The sequence below is a fragment of the Thunnus thynnus genome, chromosome 9 (genome assembly GCF_963924715.1).
Source record: "Thunnus thynnus chromosome 9, fThuThy2.1, whole genome shotgun sequence".
Taxonomy (NCBI): domain Eukaryota; kingdom Metazoa; phylum Chordata; class Actinopteri; order Scombriformes; family Scombridae; genus Thunnus; species Thunnus thynnus.
In genome coordinates, this window is record NC_089525.1 from 13,147,897 (window position 1) to 13,171,819 (window position 23,923).

The 23,923-nt window shown below is 40.8% G+C and overlaps 3 protein-coding genes across 5 annotated transcripts; 2 read left to right on the top strand and 1 right to left on the bottom strand.

Moving 5' to 3' along the window:
• Positions 1–5,220: 5,220 nt before the first annotated feature.
• Positions 5,221–9,095, bottom strand: si:dkey-27i16.2 (regulator of cell cycle RGCC-like). The gene is made up of 5 exons (XM_067598940.1): positions 8,939–9,095; positions 7,827–7,991; positions 7,057–7,137; positions 6,377–6,439; positions 5,221–5,833 (listed from the first exon to the last, which is right to left on the bottom strand). Exons 1-5 carry the CDS (start codon positions 8,958–8,960, stop codon positions 5,826–5,828), a joined length of 339 nt encoding a protein of 112 aa, XP_067455041.1. The 5' UTR covers positions 8,961–9,095; the 3' UTR covers positions 5,221–5,825.
• Positions 9,096–10,034: 939 nt separating this feature from the next.
• Positions 10,035–13,803, top strand: pcdh20 (protocadherin 20). The gene has a single exon (XM_067598941.1). It carries the CDS (start codon positions 11,031–11,033, stop codon positions 13,602–13,604), a length of 2,574 nt encoding a protein of 857 aa, XP_067455042.1. The 5' UTR covers positions 10,035–11,030; the 3' UTR covers positions 13,605–13,803.
• A 2,339-nt stretch (positions 13,804–16,142) lies between these two features.
• plp1a (proteolipid protein 1a) lies at positions 16,143–23,646 on the top strand. 3 transcript variants are annotated; one of them, XM_067598946.1, is made up of 7 exons: positions 16,143–16,370; positions 18,720–18,906; positions 19,067–19,223; positions 19,577–19,745; positions 20,424–20,497; positions 20,611–20,676; positions 23,071–23,646. In XM_067598946.1, the coding sequence occupies exons 1-7, from the start codon at positions 16,367–16,369 to the stop codon at positions 23,233–23,235; spliced, it is 822 nt and encodes a 273-aa protein (XP_067455047.1). In that variant the 5' UTR covers positions 16,143–16,366; the 3' UTR covers positions 23,236–23,646. The 3 variants fall into 3 exon arrangements, with proteins under 3 accessions (XP_067455047.1, XP_067455049.1, XP_067455048.1); XM_067598948.1 differs by lacking the exon at positions 23,071–23,646 and adding an exon at positions 21,468–22,907 and having other exon boundaries at positions 16,144–16,370; XM_067598947.1 differs by lacking the exon at positions 16,143–16,370 and adding an exon at positions 17,430–17,692.
• The last annotated feature ends 277 nt before the right edge of the window (positions 23,647–23,923 follow it).

The following is a 23,923-nucleotide window of genomic DNA, read 5'->3' on the forward strand; positions in this document are numbered from 1 at the left end:
TGTCTGTGATGCCTAAATGTTAGTCCTGTGCGGTGAATTGTTAAATGATTAAATTTCCAATTATTCTTACAAATAAGACAGATTTTTTTCATGGTAATTTTTACTCAAAAAGACCCAGATATTGTTAATACTTAATCATAAAGTCCAATAAATGTCTAACTTCATAAAACTTTTACACAATTCTTTTTAAAGATATACTAGTTTTGCTGATGGGAATCTAATTTGAATTCCACCATATCTCAAAATGAGTGTTTACAAATGACACAAATTGGAACCAGGTTTAAAATAGATTTAAAGTGGTATAATAATGTCAGTGAATTGATTAGACAGAAGCATCATCTCAGCTACAAAAAAATGTATCACACTGCTGAAATATACACCGGGCACCACAGGCAACTCTAAAGCCGACTGTTAGATCTTAAAAATTTCACACATTTGTCTCTCGCTCTACCGAAACTACAAATAGACTGGAAACATTTTCCACAGCCGTAAAGATGCACTGAGACCTCCTTGTGTGACTGACAGCTTACTGGCTTGGTACATTACAATAAAGAACATGCATCCACATTATGTCAATGGATTGTTTTTGGTGCCTTTTCTCTCCAGTGTTCAATTTATAACTAGTGGATGTTATTTACAATACAAAGGCTCTCCTTATTCCAAGAATGATTATATAACAATATTTGGTCCCTTTGATATGTTTTATGTTGTTTGTTTGAGTTTCAGTAATGAATTCAAATAAATTGTCTGTTTGGGTTGAAAGAGGAAGAGTGAAGTCACGTCAAAAAAGTGAAATCCCCAGTCAGCAGTGATGTAATGGCTCATTTGGAGTCCAGAGAAGGCTGGATGAGTCACATTCTTTGGGAATGAACATCTCTGAAAGGAATACACTGGTTTCCTGTCCCATACAATGAAGTCTGGAGAGTCTGAGAGCAAAACAGGAAATGACATGGCTACAGGAGGAGACTTTGATTTACGTGAGGACAACCACAAATATCTAAATAAGTCATTAAAATGTTTCCATTGCACTAATGGCTTTATAATAAGGGAGTAGTGTTTTTTTCTCTACTGAATGGGCTGAGTATTGCATTGCAATTAGTTATTACTGTTTTCTGGTGCTGTGAAAGGTTTGTTTACATCTGTAATTGTGAACACAGCAGGAAAACAGGCTAATATTCTCAATTATGATAAGTTAAGAAACACACAAATTGCTGATTTTGCATCATTTAGATAAAATCCTCAATTAGCATAAAAATATCACTCAAATTTACTATTTAATGTCAAAAAACAGCCAAGACAGGAGTCTACAGTCATGCTAATGGCTCTGTTAGGTGGGGCTTTGAGCTAAATGCTAAAATCAGCATGCTCACATGAGTGTTTACATGCACACTATTATCCTGGTTATGATTGGGGTTTTTGGAGTATCCTGGTTATGTGTTGTGCATGTGAATACCATATTTTGGTTTCAGAAACCTGGATAAGGCCTTATCCCGGTTTTTTAGAAACCTGGATATGATACATGGAGTATTCCAGTAGAAACCAGGATACTGTCATGTGTAAACACCTTATCCAGGTTTCTGAACATTCTTTGTTGGTACAGAACATAGTGGCTGGATACAAATGACCAAAACCAGGATACAACTGAGCATGAAAACACACTCAGTTACAATGCCAACATGCTGATGGCAGCTTTACTGTTTAGAATTTCCACCATCTTAGTTTAGCATGCTAGCACGCTGATATTTGCTAATTGGCACCAAAAAAAAGTACAGCTGAGGCTGCTCGGAATGTCTTTAGTTTTGTGAGCAACCAAAGTATTAGACAAATTAAACTTTTGACCTCATGGTGGCCCTAGATTATAAGTGAAGTGCTCACCAAAGTTATTACAAGTCACCCTTAGGGGGACATGAATAAATGTACCAAATTTCGTGACAGTTCATCCAAAAGTTTTGAGACATTTCACTCAAAATCATAAAGGTGGACATCCCAGTGGTGCAAGGGGAAAAGTCGGGATCACAAAAGTCATCAGGATACTGTTGTCTGAAGATTTTGTGTTAATCCATGAATGGCGCAATATTTAATTTAATAAGTGAAAGCTTTGACCTGTGGTGCTAAAGGAAATGTCAGAGGATCACCAAATTTAGTATGATTTATCCTCTGGGGACCATCATGGATATCTTCAAATGGCAGTCAATCCAATAGTTGTTGAGATATTTCAGTCTGAACCATAATAGTGGGCCCACAAACCAACCAACAGACAGACCAACACTGCCATCAAGCAAAGCTGTTAGCATGGCTAAAAAATGAAGCTATATAGGACTGTTGTAGTTTATAATTCGTGCTGCTGCAGATCTGATCGGTGTTTACTATCCAGTCATGTCAGAATATCAAAATAACAGAGAAATGTTTTCACAGTATTTATGGCTTACATGAATATATCATATGACTTGTGAAGCGGTGTCATATGAGAGATTATTTCACAGCGCACCACCAAGTCCTTTTATGGTTCAAGCTCCTCGTTCTGCCTTTTGTGAGTTCTGCAAGAATAACAAAGCAGTGATCTGAGTCCTTGATCCAGGCTCAGGGACTGGTCTCAGTTATGTAAGACCCAGTCAGAGTCTGACAATTCAGTGTGTGTGTGTGTTGGGTTGGCGGATTGGTGGGGTGTGTGTCTGTTGGGCGGTTGAGCCAGCTAATTCCTTGGGAGAGCGTTGTTAGCCAGGACCATTTCAGAAGCTCTCAGGGGAGAGTCGTTGCGCCGGTTTCTCATCAGGCAGATGACAGAACACTGCGTGCTCTGCATGCTGCTCTCATCTCGGCCAGGATAGCCTCACTGCACAGACCATATCTCTGCTTCATTTACTCATTGTCTGATAATAACAAGTGTCTCCTTTCTGCTATACTCAATTACATCTTCATTAGCTTTCTAACTAGCTTAAAACAAACCAGCATTGTGTGCAGAGATTTTAAGTCTATGTGACATTTATTACCAAGATGCCTGAGTCTATAGGTGAAAGCCGTGAGAGGTACAACATGATATTTATTATGTCTTCATCTCTCAAGACCATTCCCTGCCTCATCATAACATCAATTAATTTTAATTTATCAGCTAATGAACTCAGTTCATTCATCATTTACTCTGTCTGTTATCTAAACAAGGCGACTGGCTGACATATTGGCCTCTTACTTTCGTGTGCTGCCAATCAAATACCAGCCTCGTAGTAATTAACAGATAAGCAATGGGGAGGTGTTCCCATAAGACAAACTGATATATTACATCAGATCCCATTGAAGAGCAATCTAATAAAAATCATACAGCATAATTAGCTGCCGGTGACTTTTCGTGTACAATGAAATGACACTGTGGATTAGAGCAGGTGAAGTGTGGCAGCAATGTCAAGCACCAGACTGGATACAGAGCTACACCTCTCAAAAATGCAGTTACAAAGACACAGCAACAAACACAAAAGTGGGAACCGAATTCCAATCGAATGCCTTTCAGTTTCATCTGCCCTGTAGCGTCACGTTTCCTGCATTGTTGCAGTTCCTCGCCTTCTGTCTCCTCTGAAAACAGGATGTGCCCTTCGTTAGGGAGGGAAGTTCCATCATGTCAAAGCCAACTTTGTTTGTTACTATCCTGAACAGCTGTGGCCTCAATCAGTCAACATTGCTTTTCTCTAAGTGGAACAGACAACACAGGAGGAGCAGGTTACTCTATACCACCCCTGTGTATTTCTCTATTGTTTGAACACTTTCCCTTTTGGTCTCTCTCTGCTCCCATTATTCTTCTTTCCTTTACAGTATGTCACATTTTAAGGTAATTCTCTTTCACTTCCTCCCTCTCCCTACAGACGAGCGGCGGCTCCTGTCTCGGTCAGCAGGGTTAAATAGTTGGCCAGAGTTCAGGGCAGAGCTAAACTTTCTGAATAAATTGTCTTTTAATAAGACATAAACAGACAGGGAACAGTATCTAAAATGTCCAGCCGTCCTTCCTTTGGCCGCTGCTACTCACATCATGTCAGAAAGCAGGTCCAACCAAGCATCAGTCTATCCATAATATATTACCAGGGGCCAGTAGTATGGATGGCAGGTCGTATCAACTGACTGTCAGGGGATTTTTAAGGAGAAAACAATGACAATTCAATAAACTGCTGCTCCCTGACCTTTGGTCCCTGGTCTCCGTTTCCACGAGGGCAAAGCTTCCCTCTGCTCTCACCACTCCAAAACCAGACTCTTATGTGTGATTACAGTAAGCTGTGTGACTAAATTTGAAAGATTGTTGACTGTTGGTTTTTTCAGCATTATACTCGACTCAACTTCTTCAACAGAGCAAAAGTAATTTTGCATACTTCAGCTGAATTTTACACTCAATGAGAGAACTTGTGACTGAAAAATCACACCTTTCAACCACAACGTTTACTTCTGCCTAGTTTGTTTCTATGCTGTGTTGCTTTGACAACAGCGAGGAGTCAAGTCAGTTTTATTTGTATGGCACCATATCATAACAGAAGTTATCTCAGGGCACTTTTCATATAGAGCAGGTCTAGACTGTACTCTTTACAATATTATTTACAGAGACCCAACATTCCCTCATAAGCGAGGAGACACCTGTAAATGGATGATACTTGGTAGACCTAAACTACAGTGAAATGACAGCCAAATATAAACACAACTATGGAGGGAAAAGTCATAGCTAGGTGATTGCAAGGATGCTTTTTTTATAGCCGACTCAAACAGAGCAGAGCAACTTCCGTCCTCCAGTTCAAAGCTTTGATTTGTGGTAATAAGTTACAACAGAGTCAAAGCCCCCACCAAAGAATTACAGCACAAAGTCTAAATGATCATTGTTTCTCACAGTGCAACTGACGCACTTCCCTTTTTTCCCTATTTGAGCTAAATTTGTTGGTTTCCTGATTCAGTGGCAGAAGTGAAACTCAAAGCATAATGAGAACAGACGTACAGGAAACATGGCTACAAACAAAGACAAATGGGTGATGGGCTCCTGAGACATGTGGTGTGACACTAGCAACAGTCAGTTTGGGGGAACGTGAAGGTGTAAGCACACTGAATATAATTTGTTGTCAGTAGTGTCAGGAATATTTTTTGGAAAACTGAAAGGCTTTCAAAGGTGTGTGTGTGAGTATATAGAATCAGATGTGGGCAAGCAGATTCGATTTTGTTTTAGATCAAAATTTAAATTCAAAGACAGAAACATGGTAATATAGTCAGAATTTAGTTTTATTTATACGTGCATTCATCTGTACAACAATTTATATAAAAAAGAGTATTAACAAGAACTGTACATTGAAAACACCAGCATTTAAATGACATTTGATATTACACAGCAGATCTGAACTTGGATTTGAAATTAGTTTAAAGTGCCGTCTGTAATTTTGAACTAGACAAAGGTCAGCTTCCTTTAAATGAAAATATGGAACTGAGAATTTAGGGCCTTTTCCTGCTATTGTACTTCAAATGTGGCGTTTACATGTCCTCTATACTCCAGGCAGCATATTCTCACACATACATGGACAGATGGAAGCTTTGTCTAGTTTTAGGAATATGTCACACATCTTGGACCTGATGCTGCAGGGACGTCGCCTTGCTGGTTGGACGCGGCGTTGCCAGCGGTCTGTGTTCTTGCATTTTGGAATGGAATGGCCTTTTAATTTCTGATGTTAACCTTTTCCCCTGGAGCAGGCAGGAGAGCGTTTGCTTCCTCAGATCTGCTCTGGCGTAGATCTGCCTGTCTGCTCGGCAGTAGCCAGCCGTGTCGCCCCCAGCCTGTTTCTCCCCCCTCCACGTGGCTCTCTTCATCTCTCTGTTCACATCTCTGCAAGAGTAAGAGAGAGAAAAAACTACATAAGCTCAGGAGCCAGAATAAGAGAGAACACTGGCATGCATTGACTAATAAGCCTTGTTAAGATAAAGGGGGAGTTACGATTAAAATGTAACGTTCATGCTCTCTGTGTCAAAACCACTGATAGCACCGGATGCATGCTTTGCTTTTTGTGGTTTGCTTGTGCACATGCAGGGCAATGAAGGTGTTCATAGGACTCTGAAACACTACTGCCTTAGCGCTGATAGCAGGATCATGATGCTCATGTAGTGAAGTATGCTATTATCACTAAAGGGCGTGTAGATAGTCCACCTGAGTCCCCAGACATGGCATTTACACACAAGAGGTGCTCAGAGATAAACGGGATAGAAACAAGGTGGCTACTACGCACTCTGTTTTTCAATGCGTTACAAACATGCACTCTGTCAGCGTCTCCGCCACCATTACACACTGCAGCCTGCTGGCTTGTCAGCTTAAGTGCAAAAGGAATAAAGAAAAGATTGAGTGATAGGGGGTGTAATTCTCTTAAATACGCACCAGCAAGTTCCCGGTCCAACATGTCGATAAAACTCTCAAGTTCCCTCGTGTCTCCTAGCTTGGCTGCAGAAAGAAGACAGAAAGAAAATGAATTTGAGGAACTACAGGGAAAAAAAAACAGCCATGGAACATTTTTGTGGAGAAATGCAGCTCAGTTCAGTGGTATTTCCTTTGGACCAAATGCTGAAAAGTAATCTAAGTCCCAGAATTACATATGAACCAAACTGCTTTTGGGGTGGAAAAACAACACTTTTAGCTTCTTTTCTACAAACTGAGATAAAGCTGATCTTAAGTGCTATAAAACCTCCACAGCTCGATAGATCCCACCAAGATCTCAGTTGTAAACATCTTTTCATATTCTGTATAGTCACAGACAGAGCGAATGGCACCTCCTGGTCATCTTTTTTGTTTTGTTTTGTTTTCATCCATTGAGATGCATGCAACAAAAATACAACAGCACCTGAGCCGTCTTCACTGCTACACAACAACACAAATAACCCCTGCAGGAGACGTCACAGTCACAGCGGCAGGCGCTTTGTTGTGTAAAAACAAAAGAGCTCCCAGCCTAATGTGGAGGGTTTTTTGTGTAGCTGTGATAGTGATCAGAGCAAAAGTGATAGTGATCACTGTAAGAAGGAGGGCTATCTGGATGGAGATAGTCTGATGGATGCCTCAAGTACCTTTCGGTGCCAGCGTTATGCCTGCTGTGTGAAGCTCCTCCTCGCTGGTGTTCAAACTGTTTCCCAAAGAAGCTTCACTGCCTGGGGGGGAGAGAGGGAGGCAAAGAGGGGAGTCAGTGGAGATAATAAACAGAAGACAACCACTTAGGCCAGCCCATGCAAATGATCAACAGCAACAATGACTACAATCGAACACAATGCAAGAGTTGCACATAATGATAATAACACGCAGTAAAATGAAGGTAAACGCTTGTTCGCTGATAGCGACTCCCAAGCGTCAGCTTTTGAAAGCAGCTCGCCTGTTGAAACATTAGGGGGGCCAAAATACTTTCAATAATGACGACACATGGGAGCAGGGAAAAAACACTTTCTTCTTTTATCTCATAACCGTTGACAAACAGCAGCAAAAAAAAAAAAAAAAAAGCAAAAGACAATCGCAAAAGATGAGTTATCCATAATTGCAGTTCATTCCAGTACACAGCTATTGTTGTGAGCAAAACAGCCACTTTAATAGAAGTGTACAGGGATGTGTCCTCTTGTATTGTTAATTTCATGCAAATTAAAAGTGTCAAGCTGCAGTTGTTTGGGCTGATAAAAGGGCTCAACCGGCACCCATGGGTACTCCACACACCCTCACTCACCAGTAAATGATGCACTAAATAATGTCTTTCCTTCTCTGAGCTTTGTACAATAAGCGAACATTATTTTAATCACAGCGATGGGTGTGCTGAACAGTAACATTGTTCTCTGGCGATGATATTGTCACTCACTGTAATCTGAGTCCTCGACTCCGCTATCGTCCCCTTGCACAGTGCGAGTCTTGGCCTCCTTCAAAACGTGCTGGTAAGCGTGAGGTTTGCTTTGGGCCGGGGCCTTCAGCTCCTCCACCACATCCTGGAACTCCTGCAGCAGCTCACCAAGCTCGAGCTCCAAGTCTGTGGAAAATGTGACAGCAGTTGGAGAGAAATCACGTTATTCCACTGGAAGAGAATTTTAAGATCGTCTGAGGTTATTTCACAAACTAAAAAAAAAAAGATACAAGTCTGGGTAAAATGTGATGGGTACAATATCTTGAAAGCCCTAAATAAACTCAGTGTATTTTGTATTTTGGAAATAAAAACATCTCTGAAAGGTTTTTGACATTTTCTGATAGGACAAATAACTTGTAAGACAAATATTGTGTGGGTGAAAATGAAATTAAATAAAAGTTAAAAGCCAAAGCCTGCAGTTGAAGTTTATGTCAGTGGGTTGTGTCAGATAACTGGATGTGTGAAAATAAACCTAACAGCCCACAAGGCATATAAAACATCTAACAGCAGCCTGTAAAACACCTGGTCTGTAAACTGTGACATAAAAATATTACATTTTAACCTAAATTCAATGCTTTGGACTGTGGTAAAACAACATTTTAGGCATTTTCTTGAATAAATGCACTACCATAAGTGTAGGATCAACGGATCTCAGTTTATCCACCGTTTTATCACAAAGTCATTTTATTAGGCTGACATGACAAAAATTTTACAGTCTCCTATGGGTTATATAGGCTATACAGGCAGAAAAATGTAGTAGAATATTGCAAGAAAATATAAGATCACATATTCAAGTAAAAATGTAACAAATAAGTAAGAATAAGAAGTAAAAACGACAACATGTTCCAGAAATCTGCTGATTCTCTAAGTGTAGATTTAAGTATTATCAACGTGTTGTGATATATAAAAAAGATAGAGCAGGACATGGGTTTAAAAAGGTAAAATACACCCATTTTCTACTTTCCAGCCTCTCTGAAAGTATTATACATGTGGCTGCTGTTTCTTACAGACCTGTAATCATTATCACTCTACCATCATTACAAACTAATGTCTCAAGTAGTCGTTGGACTCACCTGTGGTCATTTCTGTGGACATGCTGGAACAGTGAAATAAAACACCACCAATCTGCTGTGTGTCTGGCTTCAGAGCGGTTTTAAACTGACAAACTGGGACTGTAGTTTTATTGTAAAGCCCTCCACACCCGCTCAGCTATAGCGCCGCGCCAGCCAATCATGTCACAGAATTAAAAAAAAACCCAGGTTCACTGTAACTGGAAAAATGTGGGCGGAAGGAAAAAACCCCAAACGCGTCTAAAGACAGAAATGAACTATTACGTAACTGAAGTTGAGGCTTACAAAGTTCCGTCGTCTCTTCATTATTCATCGTTCATTCGATTTTAAGGTGCAAGCAGCTGGCTTCAATAAGATTTTACAGTCGCTCTGGGTTTGAAGTGATGATTATCACTCCGTGTAAGAGCCCTGTCACACTGTGCAATCAGCTTGAAAAACATATTTTTACTAGATTAATTTATATTCAAATTCCTGGTTCATGAATAAACGGCACATATGTAGAAAAACGAGCTCTTTCTCCATCTGTCAAAAATAAAACTTTTAATATCACGCTATAGTGGCTGCTGAGTAGTAGTTTTATGTACTTTACGAAGAATGTCATACCATGTACGGACTATTCTTTTGGATTGCTTTTTTATTCTCTGTGTTTGTTTGTTTTATTGTGTATGTTAAGTTTTGGGATAATAATAGTTCATCTATAGCTTAATTGTAGTATATGTATAGCTGAAGCGGTGCAGTACTCTGCTCTACCGAAAGAGGGCAGGGCCAGTGCAATTTCTGTTCAAACTCCCTCAGGACAGCTGTGTGGGTCTGAGGGTCATATTATGCAATTCCCACTGAGGCAGCCTGGCATCTTTATCACTTATAACTGGTGGAAGAATGATCCTTGAAGATGATCCTGAAGATGTATCGCAGTGTAAAAATACTCCATTGCAAATAAAACTTCTCCTTCCAGACTTTTACTTGTGTATATTATATATATATATATATATATATATATATATATATATATATATGCATAGTCTATTAATAAATGTTATTATCGATTAATTATTGTTTAATATATGAAAATCAATTATATTTATGTGCTGATATGTTTTGTATCTTCAATCTGCACCTGCAAAATAACCAGTAACAAAAGTGCTAAATGTAATACAATTCCCTATTAAATGTACTCCAAAATTGTAATCGAGTAGCCTAAATGTACTTTTCATCACGGATGTTTAAAACTAGTATTTATGTTACTGTGTGAATGCAGTAAGAAGATTAAGCATTATCCAATCTGTTAAGGATATCACGATCATGAAGGCTTTTGTAGTTTAAAACTACAACTGCAACAGAAGACAAATCTGAGAGAAAAATGATTCAGAGAGCGATAAAACATTAAGAAATAGTTTTTAAAAATCAGGTGACAGGTATGCTAACAAAATAGTTGTGTAAGCACATACGGTATTGGCACATTAACATGTCTCATACAATTTAGAGGCAAAATATGTACTTAACACAAGCCCAATGATTACTCATTCTTTAGAAACACTTGAGTTGCGACAAAAACATGCTTTCAGCTCATGCAGGTAAACCAGTTGTTCTTCTAACGTCTCCTGTGTCAGCGTGACACACAAGGTAAGTGTTGTAGGAGGGGCATGTAATGAATTATGCCTTTAGCTGTGCAGTTTTAGGTTGCTGCCTCAGTCCTCAGCATTCATTTGCTGCCGGGGTAACATGTGTGATGACGATGGGCCATGGGACTCCTGATAATATGAACTGGGCTGGACTACTGCAGGTCAGTGAGCCAAATGAGCTGATGTGAAAATACAGAAATATATGTAAATGTTTTGGAGGTTTTTTTTGTAAAAATGAAATATACGCTTCATTATTTGCTTTTTGTTTGTGTGTGTGTGTTATCTCTGGGTGAGAGTAATTGGTTGAAGATAAGCAAGGGGCATCATATTACCTTTACTGTACAGTTGCCTGCTTTTAAAAGAGCTCACTGAGGCATGAAGTTTAAACCTTATCACTACCCGGGAAAACTTCCACACTCTTTCAGGTTCAAATACAACAATCAGGGCTATCAAATCATAAGAAAAAAAATGAAATGCCGGTGCTGTTTTCAAAGACATTACTCCTCACAGCTTATTTCTTCTCTCGTCAGAATCTGCTGTTTTTGGTCCATCTCAGGCAGATCATGTGTGGTTCCGTCCGGTTTTCCATCCCAGAGGAACAGGAACCTGGTATTCTGACCGGTTCACTTAGTAAACACTTTCCACCTCCGTACCAGCTCCTGACCCAGGAGTATCTATGGATGGACAAAAACAGGGGGAATTTTTACACCACTGAGCAAAAGATGGATCGCGAGGCCCTCTGCCCTGAGGAGACAAAAGCTGAGGAATGCATTATTCTACACAATGCTATCGTGGGGCCCTCAAGAGACCTTATACAGTTTCCTGTGATCATAGAGGACATCAATGACAATGCGCCTCATTTTGAAAACAGTGAAATACACCTGAGGGTGTCTGAGGACGTGACAGCGGGAACCAGTTTCTTATTAGACGCCAAGGCTCATGACAGGGATATTGGTCGTAATGGGAAGGTGCAGTACCACCTGGAAGGTTCTGGTGAGTTTTTCAGTTTAACAGTTGATGAGGAGTCTTTCATCACCCTAGTTGTGCAGACAGCTTTGGACAGGGAGACTCAGGAGCAGTATCAGATGGCGCTAGTGGCCAGCGACTGTGGCTCAGACCCTTTAAGTGCTACAGCAACTTTAATAGTCACAGTGACAGATGTTAACGACAACTGTCCAAGCTTTAGCTCTGATAGCCCCCGCAGTGTCACCATCCCCGGAGATTCCCCAAAGAACATGGTGGTTGCTCAGGTCACAGCCACAGACCCAGATTCAGGCCCAAATGCTGCCATTGTTTATTCCCTCAGCCCCAAAGTCTCTGAGCAGGCCAAAAAGCTCTTTAGCCTTGACAGCCTCACAGGGTACATCAGACTAACACAAGACCTCCAGAGTGACAACTCCGAGGAGCTGGTGTTGAAAGTGTTAGCTAGCGGCCATCACTGCCCCCCAGCAGACACTCAGGTAACCGTAACTGTGCTCCCCAAGGCAAACCAAGAGCCAACAATAAAGATCGGGTTCATAGCAGAGCATCAAAACCAGACTATGGTGTTACCAGAAAACCAGCCCCCCACTGTCTTAGCTGTTTTAGAGCTGGAAGGTGACAGCAGCTTTAAAGGCTCATCTCTTGCCATCGAGGGTGAAGTGCCTTTCACTTTGAGCCTGCAGAATGGCAAATACCTGCTTTCCACATCAAAGCCCCTAGACTACGAGATGAAAAGTGAACATCATATTTCTGTGGTTGTTCACAGAAGATCAGCTGAAGGATCTGTGATCGCTCCTACTAGGCATGTGATCAGGGTGTTGGTGGTAGATGTCAACGACAATGCTCCACAGTTCCTGCATTCTCACTACCAGCTGGAGGTGGAGGAAAACAACCAGCCAGGGATGTCACTGTTGCGGGTCTCAGCTTCAGATGCAGACAGTGGATATAACGGCAGGGTGACCTACAGGCTGGACAAACACACATCTACCATCTTTAACATTGACCCTGCGACAGGTCAACTGTCTGTGTCAGCTTCTCTGGATAGAGAACAGCAGTATGTACACATACTGACCGTGTTTGCACGAGACAGTGGCTCTCCTACCTTGGAGTCTGTGGCAACAGTATCCATTCGTGTGGTGGACCAGAATGACAATGCACCTGTTTTTCTAACCCAACATTTCATCTTCTTCATCCCTGAGAATGTAGCACAGTTTGCCCAGGTGGGGAGGGTAGGGGTGACAGACCCAGACGAAGGGAAGAATGGGAACACAGAGTTGCATGTTGTAAACAACAGTGAACCTTTTGTTGTGGATAACACCCAGGGGACATTACGCACCACAACCAACTTGGACCGCGAAACAGAGGACCGCTATGAACTCTATCTGCTGGCCAGAGATCATGGTTACCCAGTCTCTTTGACTTCCACTGCCAGGGTAACCATCTTTGTGGAGGACATCAATGACAACCAGCCAAAAGTGATCCTTCCCAACAGCAACTTCTCATGCCTGACTGTCTCCCCAGAGACGATGGCAGGTACCATGATAACAAAGATCTACGCCATCGACGAGGACTCAGGACTGAATTCAGAGATAACGTACACTGTTGTGGCGCAAGAGCCAGCACACAACGGCAGCCCCTTCCGGGTGGATTCAAGGTCAGGGAACATCACATTAGCTCAGCGTTTGGTAGGAAACAACCTGGGAATGCATCACCTGTTTATCATGGTCAGTGATGGGGGGAAACCAGCTCCACTTCATACTACTGTCTGGGTTAATCTGCTGGTCAATGAAAGCATGGAGCCCTGCCAACTTGACAGTGCACCCACCTGGACAGGGCCAGCTGACTTATTGGTTCAAAATCTCTCAAAGGCCCCCATCTGTGAGGTGGAGGAGAGCGCTACTAGATATGCTCAGCTGACACTGTTAGTAGGCCTGGGAATGTTGTTGGCATCCATCTGTTTGCTCGTGGTGACAGCTGTTTTATACCTGAAACAGAGGAGAAGACGTCCACCACAGAAAAATGAGATTCCACTCAGGCTCAAAGACAAATATTACTCTGATGACTAACAGAATAAAGCAAGCAATGTGTGTAATCCTCACTTGCACAGTGTCAAGGATAAGATCAGCCTGTGAATAAAATACATTCTGAATAATCCAGAGGCTTCTTGCATTTTAATCATCAAATTTGTTGAATTATTCTGATACACAGTTCATTCAAACATTTGTCAACTGCACAATATTGTGGAAATTAAGTTTATCCATTTTCTGATAAGATCCATGTAAGCTACCAGGAAAACATTAAAAAATATGATCTGATAAGTGAAGTATTTGAACCACCAGCAGAGACTTGTACCTTGTGCATTCTGTAGAAAACTGTATGGTGCTGTTATTTAACACAGGCACCTGGTGATGTGTACAGTATTAGCCACTATAAAATAGAGCATATCACAGCAAGGCATTGCTAAAATACCACTATTACAGTCATTATCTTTAAGGATTATTCCCCATGACCCCTGCAGCGAGAAGGCGCCTGAGGTAATGGTCCGCTAAGTTGATTGGACCTTTCTCAGATTTCCGACTCTGAGTGATGGGGAGTCTAAAGTATTTAGACACACAAAAGGGTTTAATGTTCCTCCAGTGGGGAAGTGATGAAAGTCTCTCAAGAAGCAACTCTGAGACGACCACAGGAGGCGGAGAGCAGCTGTGGACAGGTGAGAGACAGCAGAGGGAAGGCACACCATCATCTCAAGTCACTGCCTCACACCTGTTACCCGATAGCGCCGCTTCTCACCCACAGCATTGGATCGCACCCAACAGGCAGAAAACCTACTGCACCCAGTAACCCAACAGGCTTGTTGTTTTGATGACAGATGTTTGGAGCGAAATCACACTGTGTTCAAAGAAATCTTTACAAAAGGCAGTTTCTCTCTTGTGTTACTGATACATTTGTATGCTAAGTAACAATTGGGACATCAAATCAGGTTAAGTGATGCATAAAGTATGAATGAGTCAGGGTAAAATGTGTTTGCAAAATTTGTGAACACACAATTACAAAAAGAAGGCAGAGTAATTATATTAGCTTTTACAAAAGAAAAACGTTTTTATCTTTATGGTATTATCAACTATTGTGCAATCCATTCATGGTTCACCTGTGTAATAGAGGAAAGGAGGAAAACCACGAGCCAGAGTCTGTAAAACACAATGTACAACAACCTGGTTAGTAGAGAACAAGGCTTGTATAACATGAGTGGTGTCTCTGAGGATTTCTGAGCTAGCAGCTCAAAAATAAATAATCTAATAGGGTTGTACTGTGAGACTAACTACATTAACTGAGAGGAAATAAAGAGCTCCATAACAGAATTACATATTCCCCATTTGAAAAAGACGCATCTTTGCATAAGAATTATTATGCCATTAGATTAAAACATGTACAAAATTAATATTAAATCAGGTCTATTGTAGGTTTTTTAAAGAAGTTTTGTGCCTGCTTGACAAAACAGCTAACATTTGGATTTTTAGATGTTTCTAGATGCTTTCGAGTTTTTTCTTTTTTATAAAAAATGAACAAAATTATGAGGTAAAACTCTTTATGTGGCTGCTGCTGCTGCACAAATGCTGTGTCAGGAGGAAGCCTGCCATCTACTGGACACAGGTGAAGCCAAATCTGGCTCTTTATTTCTGGTATTTTGGCTAGAGGGTGAAGATGAATCAGAGGACAGTCTCTCAGTCCGCCACAGTCAAGTCACCTGAGATCAGTGAGGTTTCCGTGCTGCATGCTCCTCTGGTTCACTAACAGCACATATCAGTTTAAGCAGATTCAGCTGAACATTTGATAATGAGTTAAAGGTCGCATGAGCTGACATGGACAAAGAAGCTGGCACAGACCCAAATACCCAGGGGATTACTTCTGAGATAGACATCAAGGGTTTTATGAACATGAATGACAACAATCGAGTGCATTTTAAATACCAATGTTGCTTTCACTGTCAGAGTGACTCACTGTTGTGATTCTGAGAAATAGGTACACCTCAACAACAGCTTAAAAGGCACTATCTGACTTCATCACAAGTTGAATCATCCACATATTCGTGGTCTGAGTGCCACTTTAAGATTGCTTTTAGAGGAACATAACAGGACTAAATAGACCCATTTAAGAGACAGACGATAAAGCAGATATCAGTGTTGCCAGCTGGTATGTCACATCTTTAATTCTCAGTACTGTAATTCAAACACTGCCGTCTAACAGATAGTATCTGACAATTTCCGAAGTCTGGGGAGCATCACCTGACTGTCCACAGGCCCATATTGATGGTGTGTTGTAACCTCAGACAAATCACCTTCACTGTTCATGGACATACGGTGGCTCATTAGTCCCATAGACCACCTGAATAATTCATAAGCTGTTTCTCATGTGGTTATATTTATCAGACTGAAACTCTTTGCCACTTGGGCTTTTAAAACAAAAGGCCTTGGTGAACCTTTCCTAACTCACAGAGGTGGAAAATTTATATTTCTCCAAAAATGTCCCCTCCGCTGTATTTGCATAAATTGGTCTCTGGTGGTGCAAATATGCGTCACAATGAACATTTCTGCAAGTGTAAGATACTTGACCTCCTCATCAATCTCCGCCTCGAAGTTCATTGAAAAGCGACATTGTTTCTTTAAGATTGCACTCGCAGTCATCAGCGGAGTCTGTCCATTGTTGGGGGGAACAGAAAGCGAGTTGAGATTGATATACGGGGGCCGAAGACAAGTTGCGCATATCATCAGCGGACCAGCTGCAGTGCAGGCAGCAGTAGCCAACAAGTCCTGAACGCATCCTTCCAGACATGGGTAAGAAACTCCAGCCGCCGGAATCTACCTTTATTAGCTTTTAGCAGGTTGCACACCTCATATTGTCACATCTGCACTTTATTTTATGCGTTTGCACACTGATATGAATAGGACTATAAGAGGGCATCAGGAGTTATTAAGTTTTTTTGTTTTGTTTTGGGTTTTTTTTATTGTCAGTGTAGAGGTCGGCTACTCGGCTGATGCTCCACTGATATGAGATTTATTTCATGCTTGAGATGCGACAGGGCTACTTTCAGAGGAGCCCTGTCGCATTTGCTTTTGGTCGCAATCTCTCTCAATTTTTAAAGAGGCGAACTTGGCCTCAGCTTTGCATTTTCTTCAAGAACGAGGCCTATATTTTCATTTGAGTCTCAACCGAGAGTTTGTGAGATTTCTTGGCTCAGAGGCTCAGAGTGCTTTAGCCGGTTGTTAGTGATGTCATTAATTGCTTAATTGGTACAAGGTGTATCTGAATGCACGCGGGCAAATATTTATAAAACTGTATGTTTAAAGTTCAGGATTGTGTGCATGCTGTTATTTACTTGGTACTACTTGTATTCCTGCACTTCTAGTGACCAGAATTACTTGTACAACAGTGCAAATAACAGCATGTTACTTATTTCCTTATGTAAAAATACTGAAAATATTCTTTGTCTGTTATTTGTTCCCTCTGTTTAGACTCGCTCTTCAACACTTTAGTAAAGTTGTGCAATCTGGACAAATGGTGATCAGTCCCTCTCTGTCTGTCTCTCTCTCTCACGCGCACACACAGCCAACACTGCCGAGTAGACGTGTTCAATTAGAGTTATATATTTGGCACTCCTACCATCTGTGTTTACTGTAATGGTACCAACCACAGTCTGTCTGCTTCCATTGTGCGTGTCTGTGTGCATGCAAGCGTGTAATGGCACACATGCACACAGTTGCATTGTTTGCTTTTCCATCCTCTTCCAGCACAGAGAGCTCCCCACTATCACTTCTTGTTCCTGTGTGTCCTCCAGAAGGAAGTCTATGAGTGTGCGCATGTGTGTCAAGCATAGAGGTGCCTCTGGTCTTTGTTTGCTTGACATTGGTGGCCCTTGTACCCCCATGATGCTGTGGGACAAAGACTGTTGTCTCTGCAGTCACAAAAGCAGCCTCTCTCTCTCTTTCACTTTGTCTCTCCTCACTGTCTTCCCCCTTTTTCTCACACTCTCCATGCTGCGTTGTGAATGGAGCCAGGGTGCGAGCTGGGGTCAGAGCAGACACATCCCCATGCCCTTGGCCCTTGGCATCCATTCAAACAGCACATGACTATTAGGAAGAATGCACAGCTTTAGCAAGTGAGTGAAAAATGTTTGCAGCTGCAGCTGGATCTATAGTGATAAAGTAGCGTGAGTATATTTTCTTTAAAGGGTTGGTTTACCCAAATCACAAAACATAAATGAATAACAGAATACCCTTTGTGTAGCTATGCAGATAGTTATGTTTTTATGTGCCCAGGTTTTGAGATATCAATCTGGAGATGTTTTCCTCCATCCCAGTTCAAAGGAATTCCATTTGTGGTGTTTACAGCATTGAAAAATGAAAAATCCAGCTACTCCAGATAATCCACAGACCTTGTTCTTTCATTGGAACTACCTTTTACTCAACAAACAAACAAACAAAGTCCTTGAAAACTACTCACAACTGAAAATTGTTTCTGGAGAGCAAGGTCACTGTTGAATATTTCGAGTAGTAGGATTGAAATGTTCAAAATTGATTATTAAATCCACTGAAAATGAACTGCCAACAAATTTGATAGTAAGTTCATAGTATTAGTTAATTATAAAGTAAACAAAATATATACCCTCTCCGGTTCCAGCTTCTCCAATGTAAGGATTTGCTGCTTTTCTCAGTTTTGGACTGCTAGTCAGACAAAATAAGACATTTGAAGACTAGATTACTTTGGTCTCTGAGAAACTGTAATGGACATTTCAAATATGCATTGCAACTTACAACCTAATTTCAAGCAGCACAAGCGAAATTCAATTCCACTGAACTGCATTAGAGTAGACACAGAAATCTTATAGGGGGATATCTCAAACCAAGAGCAAATAAAACCCAAACTATATGCATGGCTAGATACCACTAGAGTGAAGTGAGACAATGTTTTTATGCAATTTGGGTGAACTGACTCTTTAATAGGTTGTTGTGCATCAGTCCTTATTGACCTAACTAGTGGCAAAAACAAAAAGGATCTGTGTCTTTATCAGAAGCATACAGTACATTTTAAGGTGCATAGTTTGTACATTGAAACAGATGATTTTTTTCTGTGCTGTCAGCTGATAATGATCCCTGATTTTCATGGTGCTCCATCTTTATTAACAGGTTGCTATGAGTGCTGTATGCGCTGTTTGGGTGGGGTGCCATACTGCTCCCTGGTCGCCACACTGCTGTGTTTCTCTGGCATTGCCCTTTTCTGCGGTTGTGGACACCAGGCACTCACAGAGACGGAGAGACTCATCGAGACTTACTTTGCCCGTAACCTCCAGGACTATATCACCCTCGCCTACATGTGCGTGGTAATATTAAGTATTCTCATCATTCAAGTGTCATCTTTTTAACCTTGCCATTGGATCTTCTCAGGCTGTTCTTTCTTTTTCAGAAGGTTAAGTGTCTTTGTAAAGCTGTATTTTAATAGTTTTTTTTCCCTTTTTAACCATATCCTTTCTCAGCATTCAATATTTCCAGTATGTCATCTATGGTTTGGCCTCCTTTTTCTTCCTCTACTGCATCGTGCTGTTGGCTGAGGGCTTCTACACCACAAGCGCTGCCAAGCAAACCTTTGGAGAGTTCAGGAGCACCATGTGTGGCCGCTGCCTCAGCTCCACGGTGAGAGGCCCAGAGTGGGACAAGTAATGGGGATTGGAGAGATTGGATGGGATTAATACACATATCACTCCCTGGTGGGCACTGAGCTGAAAATCTTAAGACTGCTAAAAAACCTTTGGGGACATGCAAAGATAAGCATACAGTGTGTGTTTAAGCGGTTGGGGGAAAAAAAAGCTGAGTGGTTGGAAGAGGAGGAGAACAGACAGTGAGATAATAAGTAAAGCTAATCAGAGAAAAAGTAAATGTGGTCACTAAATGAGTCACTGCTCATAAAAACTCACTTAGATTGCTTATGTACACCAGTGTATTATGATGACGCACCCTAATGTTTATTCTGCTTTCTCTGTGTACAGTTTATAGTGCTGACATATGTACTAGCTATGCTGTGGCTGTTGGTATTCGCCTTGTCCGCACTGCCCGTCTACTTCTTCTACAACATGGATGCCACCTGCCACACCATTGACGTTCTGACTGAGACGCCAGCAAGCATCAACCAGCTGTGTGTCGATGCAAGACAATACGGTTAGAAAAGAAATCCGTTTATGCCAATTTATGTAACAGGCTTCTCAGACAAGTTGTATTCAGTTATAGGATAAGGTGATAGTCTGTATTTTTCTTATTTTCAAAAAGGAATTGATGCTACTAACAAGTACTGTCCATGTAATCAAAGCCTGATTTAGCTTATTCCTCTCTGCCATACAGCGTCATTGTTCAATAAAACCATTAAAAATGCATCAATTAGCCACACTGTTGCTGTGGGTGACATGCTACATCATTACCATGAATATGGGCACTGTCGTTTAATTTGAGTCGATTCCACACACTCCTTCCTGTTGCTGTAAATAAATACTTGCGTATCAAATGTGTATTAATCCGCAGCTAAAAATAGTCCCCAAGAAATGCACTATTTACTATTGTTTGGGTAACATTTGCTCAAAACCACAGTGCCCAGCTATTTAACGAAATTATTTAGCCCTATAAAAACATTCATTAACATTAACATGTTCAATAGGAACCTATGTGCTTTGGATTGACTTCGCAGACAGGGTAGGGAAATCAGACAGTATTGAGAGACAGATTAATGCAATGTTGGTTTTGTTTTTTCTTCATAGGATTTCTGTACAGTAACAAAACTATAGAATAAACCAACTTTATCTTTTAATTGTATCTGTGAGATAAACCTTTATACATTTTCCACAGGGCTCCTGCCATGGAATGCAGTGCCAGGAAAAGCTTGTGGTATAACTTTGTCCACTGTTTGCAAGACCAGAGAGGTAAGAAATAGGAAATAACTCTGGCTCTGCTGCCACGTACTACAACAGGCCTGGACATGAAATAGCCTACAGTAGACATGTTATCACCACTAATGCAAATCTCTCCCTATCAGTACCAAATGACCTATGACCTCTACATTGCTGCCTTCGCCGGTGCGGGCATCACTCTCTTGGCTCTGGTGAGTGATTATCCTTCAGCCGGGGCCAGCTTGGCTGCACTTCCACAGTGGGGTACAACAATAGTGTTATGGCTCATGTGACTTAGTGACGCTCAAAGTGTAGGCGGCGAGGCATCTCAAGCCTCCATGACTGATGACTTTTGTACTATCGCTCTCTGTTCCTTTTTCTCAGCTGACACAAACATCATAATAATGCTGTAATGTCTGGTGGGTTTCCAGCCAGGCAAATGGTGCACCCATTATACTTGCATGCTCCATTACATAGGCTGTTATACGGATGGCATCTGCTATCAAATTAATGTCATAAACAGTTAATTGTTTTAGTTTGTTGTTTTTTTTGTATTTGAGTTTTCAGTTGATGATCAGAATCATCTGTATCGGCCAAATATGTTGACGCATACAAGGAATTTGACTCTGTTTAGTGGCTTTCAATGTACTTACACAGAATAACAAACACAATTATCTTCAGAAATATAGACAAGAAGTGACTATATATGTGTGAAACTGTTTCTGTGAACTGTAAACATGATACATATAGTGCAAAGTAGTGAAGACTGCAGGGAATGATGAAAAATGACTTTACTTTATATAGATATAGCAGGTGGTTATGTACAGTGTATATACAGCCTGTTCATATATACAGTAGTGAGTGAAATGTATTGCACATTTTATATTTTAGACTAAAATAAATATGTATAATTTGAAGATACAGTGGGTATTATAGTGTTTCAGGGCTTTCTTCTCTTCACTTCTGTTTTGACAATCCCTGTCTGTGCTTTTTCTTCCTCCAGCTGACCTATACTGTGTCAACCACCTATAACTTTGCAGTTCTGCGGTATCTGGGGAGAAAGGGCATAGGTGCACGGTGTTAGGTCCACCAGCTTCCTGTCCGCTCTGTCATTATTTCACCACCAACATGGGGATATAAAGGGACGGCAACAATTCTCTCTTCCACATCATTTGCACAGAACCACTTGTGATGTTGGTTCTTTGGGCCACGAACTCTTAAAAATTAAAAATCTCTTCTTTGTAATTTTACTTTTCTTGTTGGGAAGAATGTCATTATTTTGTTTTTCCTTTCATTGTTTTTTTGTTTTTTTTTTATGGATGTGAGGCTTGCTTTGACCTACATAAAGTCTTGTCAGTATTTTCAATGCTATGTCACCAAAATATTTTTAAACCATTGCTCTTGTTGCTTGCTGAGGTTAGTGTCTAAAATTCATTTCTGCTTCCCATCGCGCCCAAAATACAAATAACACACCACTAATAAATTAACATCTGTAAGAATTAACAAGCAATTTGCAACACATGTGCAGCTAGAATGCAGCTGTTACAGAGAATAGGGATTATAGGTTACCATGGCTACCATCCCTCACATCTGGTTGCCATGGTGGCAGACAAGCACGCATTTGCAGTCTCACGCTGACCTCAGGACTTTTCTCACGGGCTGGAGAAAAGCCTCAACAATGGAGTCATGCCTGTTTTAAAAGCTAGCCAATAAGGAGCCAGTTCTGGGGGCCACCTGCGCTAGAAGTCTCTGCCAAGGGTTATATTACATGTCAAGGGAGAGGGTCCTCTGGACAAAGAGAGAGTAAGACTTCTCTAAAGCCTCAATGCAGCTCTTCTGGGACAGCAACTACACACACAACACATCCACACGCTGCTGCATGACCCCCACCTCCCCCCGAATAATGGAATTGATGGATTCAGAGTTGGGGGGGGGAGGGAGCTAAAGGAAATTTAGATCATTTTGAATAGTTTCTTTCTAACAAAGGGACATACTTGTTTAGTTCTGATCTAGAAAGGTCTGAAATTGTTTCTCATACTTTTGAGATGGCGAAAGCACTAGGTGCTAACTTATCGAGAGTAATCTCATATTATTAGACCTAAAACACATTGTTGAGGTGTGACTCCCCCTGCTGTTAATGCATGAATGAGGTACTATTATAGAGATAGGACAGCTTTGTTTTGTCTCTAATTCTTTAGGAATTTTGTCGTAGTTATTGTATAACACATCTTTTACTTATTGTAGCTAATTTTACTACTATTTTTACACTTTGGTTATTACTAACAAAACCTTTTGCAACAAAATAAGTAGATTATTCTATTTGTTGGAAGCTTTACCTAGCTGTGAATGGTGGATTTGTCAAGTGGCAGCTGGCTGTTTGATGATTATTTTTTTTCTGTTGGTAATATTTGATAATAAAACGAACATTCTTTTGAAGTATTTATGCAGAGTGCCTCCGAAAATCATTTATTTGTAGTCTTTGTACAAGTGCAAGTCTGGTGTAGTATCATGGTGTTTAACTGGTGCTCCATCCTTGGCTTCTAGCCACATCTAGGGGCCAAAGTGTTTTGTAAGGTGTTTTGTATTCTCTCCTCTTGTGCCCACAGGTGCACTGTTCCCTGCACTTGGCTGTGAACCAGGTGAACCTGAGGAAGCTGAGGCACAGAGCGAAGGAGGAGAGTAGAGGCTATGACCTGTATGGGCAACTGCAGAGGGACAGAGGAGGGACTCTGTGCTCTCCGTATCCCGCGAACACATCCGACAGCTCCTGACAGCACCTATAATTTATTTGTATTTTGGCATTTGTTAAACTAATTCCCTTCATTATTTTTTGTTTTTGTGAAAAAATTGGGTATTTTGTGTTACATCAAAATTTATAAGATCATACAAATGCAGTTGGGAACTTTGATTTTGAACTGAGCCATAACAGTTCAATATTTAGTGCTGATTTCCTGTTATGTTGTTCTGCATTTGACCCATGTCTCTGTACTTTCTGAATGTCTGCTCATGTCAGCAGTTTAAGAATATGCAAGTTGAAAGGCACATATGATGAAAAGTTAAAATGTTTTCATCATATGTGCATGAAATGAAATGTTTTTTTTCATGCATAGGTCTGATTTCACAGTATGCGGTGCATGCTTGATATCCTTTTTAATGAAGGGAAAATAAAAATGCAGAGCATGCTTGATATTCTTTTTTAACAAAGAGGAAATAAACAGCATTCACTGTCTCTCAGGTTCCCATACACACACTTGGTCATTCAACCACATTCAAGGTCTTGTGTGATGAAATTCAAACAAGGTGAGTTTGGGGGGTAAAAATGAAAGACCCTTGTTTTACTCATGATCTTGCTGAGAAATGGAGAAATGCTAAATTTTAACATTACTGCTTGTTTCTGTAAATGTTGGGGCTTTTCCTGATAGTGAGGTGGAGAGCTGAAGTACATTGGAGTGTCATATT

Excerpts from the sequence above, each read along its gene's own strand:
- si:dkey-27i16.2 (XM_067598940.1), bottom strand. The coding sequence starts at position 8,960 with ATGTCCACAGAAATGACCACAG. Across the intron at positions 7,992-8,938 it reads GTCCACAGAAATGACCACAG|ACTTGGAGCTCGAGCTTGGT; the intron begins GTGAGTCCAACG and ends CATTTTCCACAG. Across the intron at positions 7,138-7,826 it reads AGTCGAGGACTCAGATTACA|GCAGTGAAGCTTCTTTGGGA; the intron begins GTGAGTGACAAT and ends TCTCCCCCCCAG.
- pcdh20 (XM_067598941.1), top strand. The coding sequence starts at position 11,031 with ATGCCGGTGCTGTTTTCAAAGACATTACTCCTCACAGCTTATTTCTTC.
- plp1a (XM_067598946.1), top strand. Across the intron at positions 18,907-19,066 it reads TATATCACCCTCGCCTACAT|CATTCAATATTTCCAGTATG; the intron begins GTGCGTGGTAAT and ends ATCCTTTCTCAG. Across the intron at positions 19,224-19,576 it reads GCCGCTGCCTCAGCTCCACG|TTTATAGTGCTGACATATGT; the intron begins GTGAGAGGCCCA and ends CTCTGTGTACAG.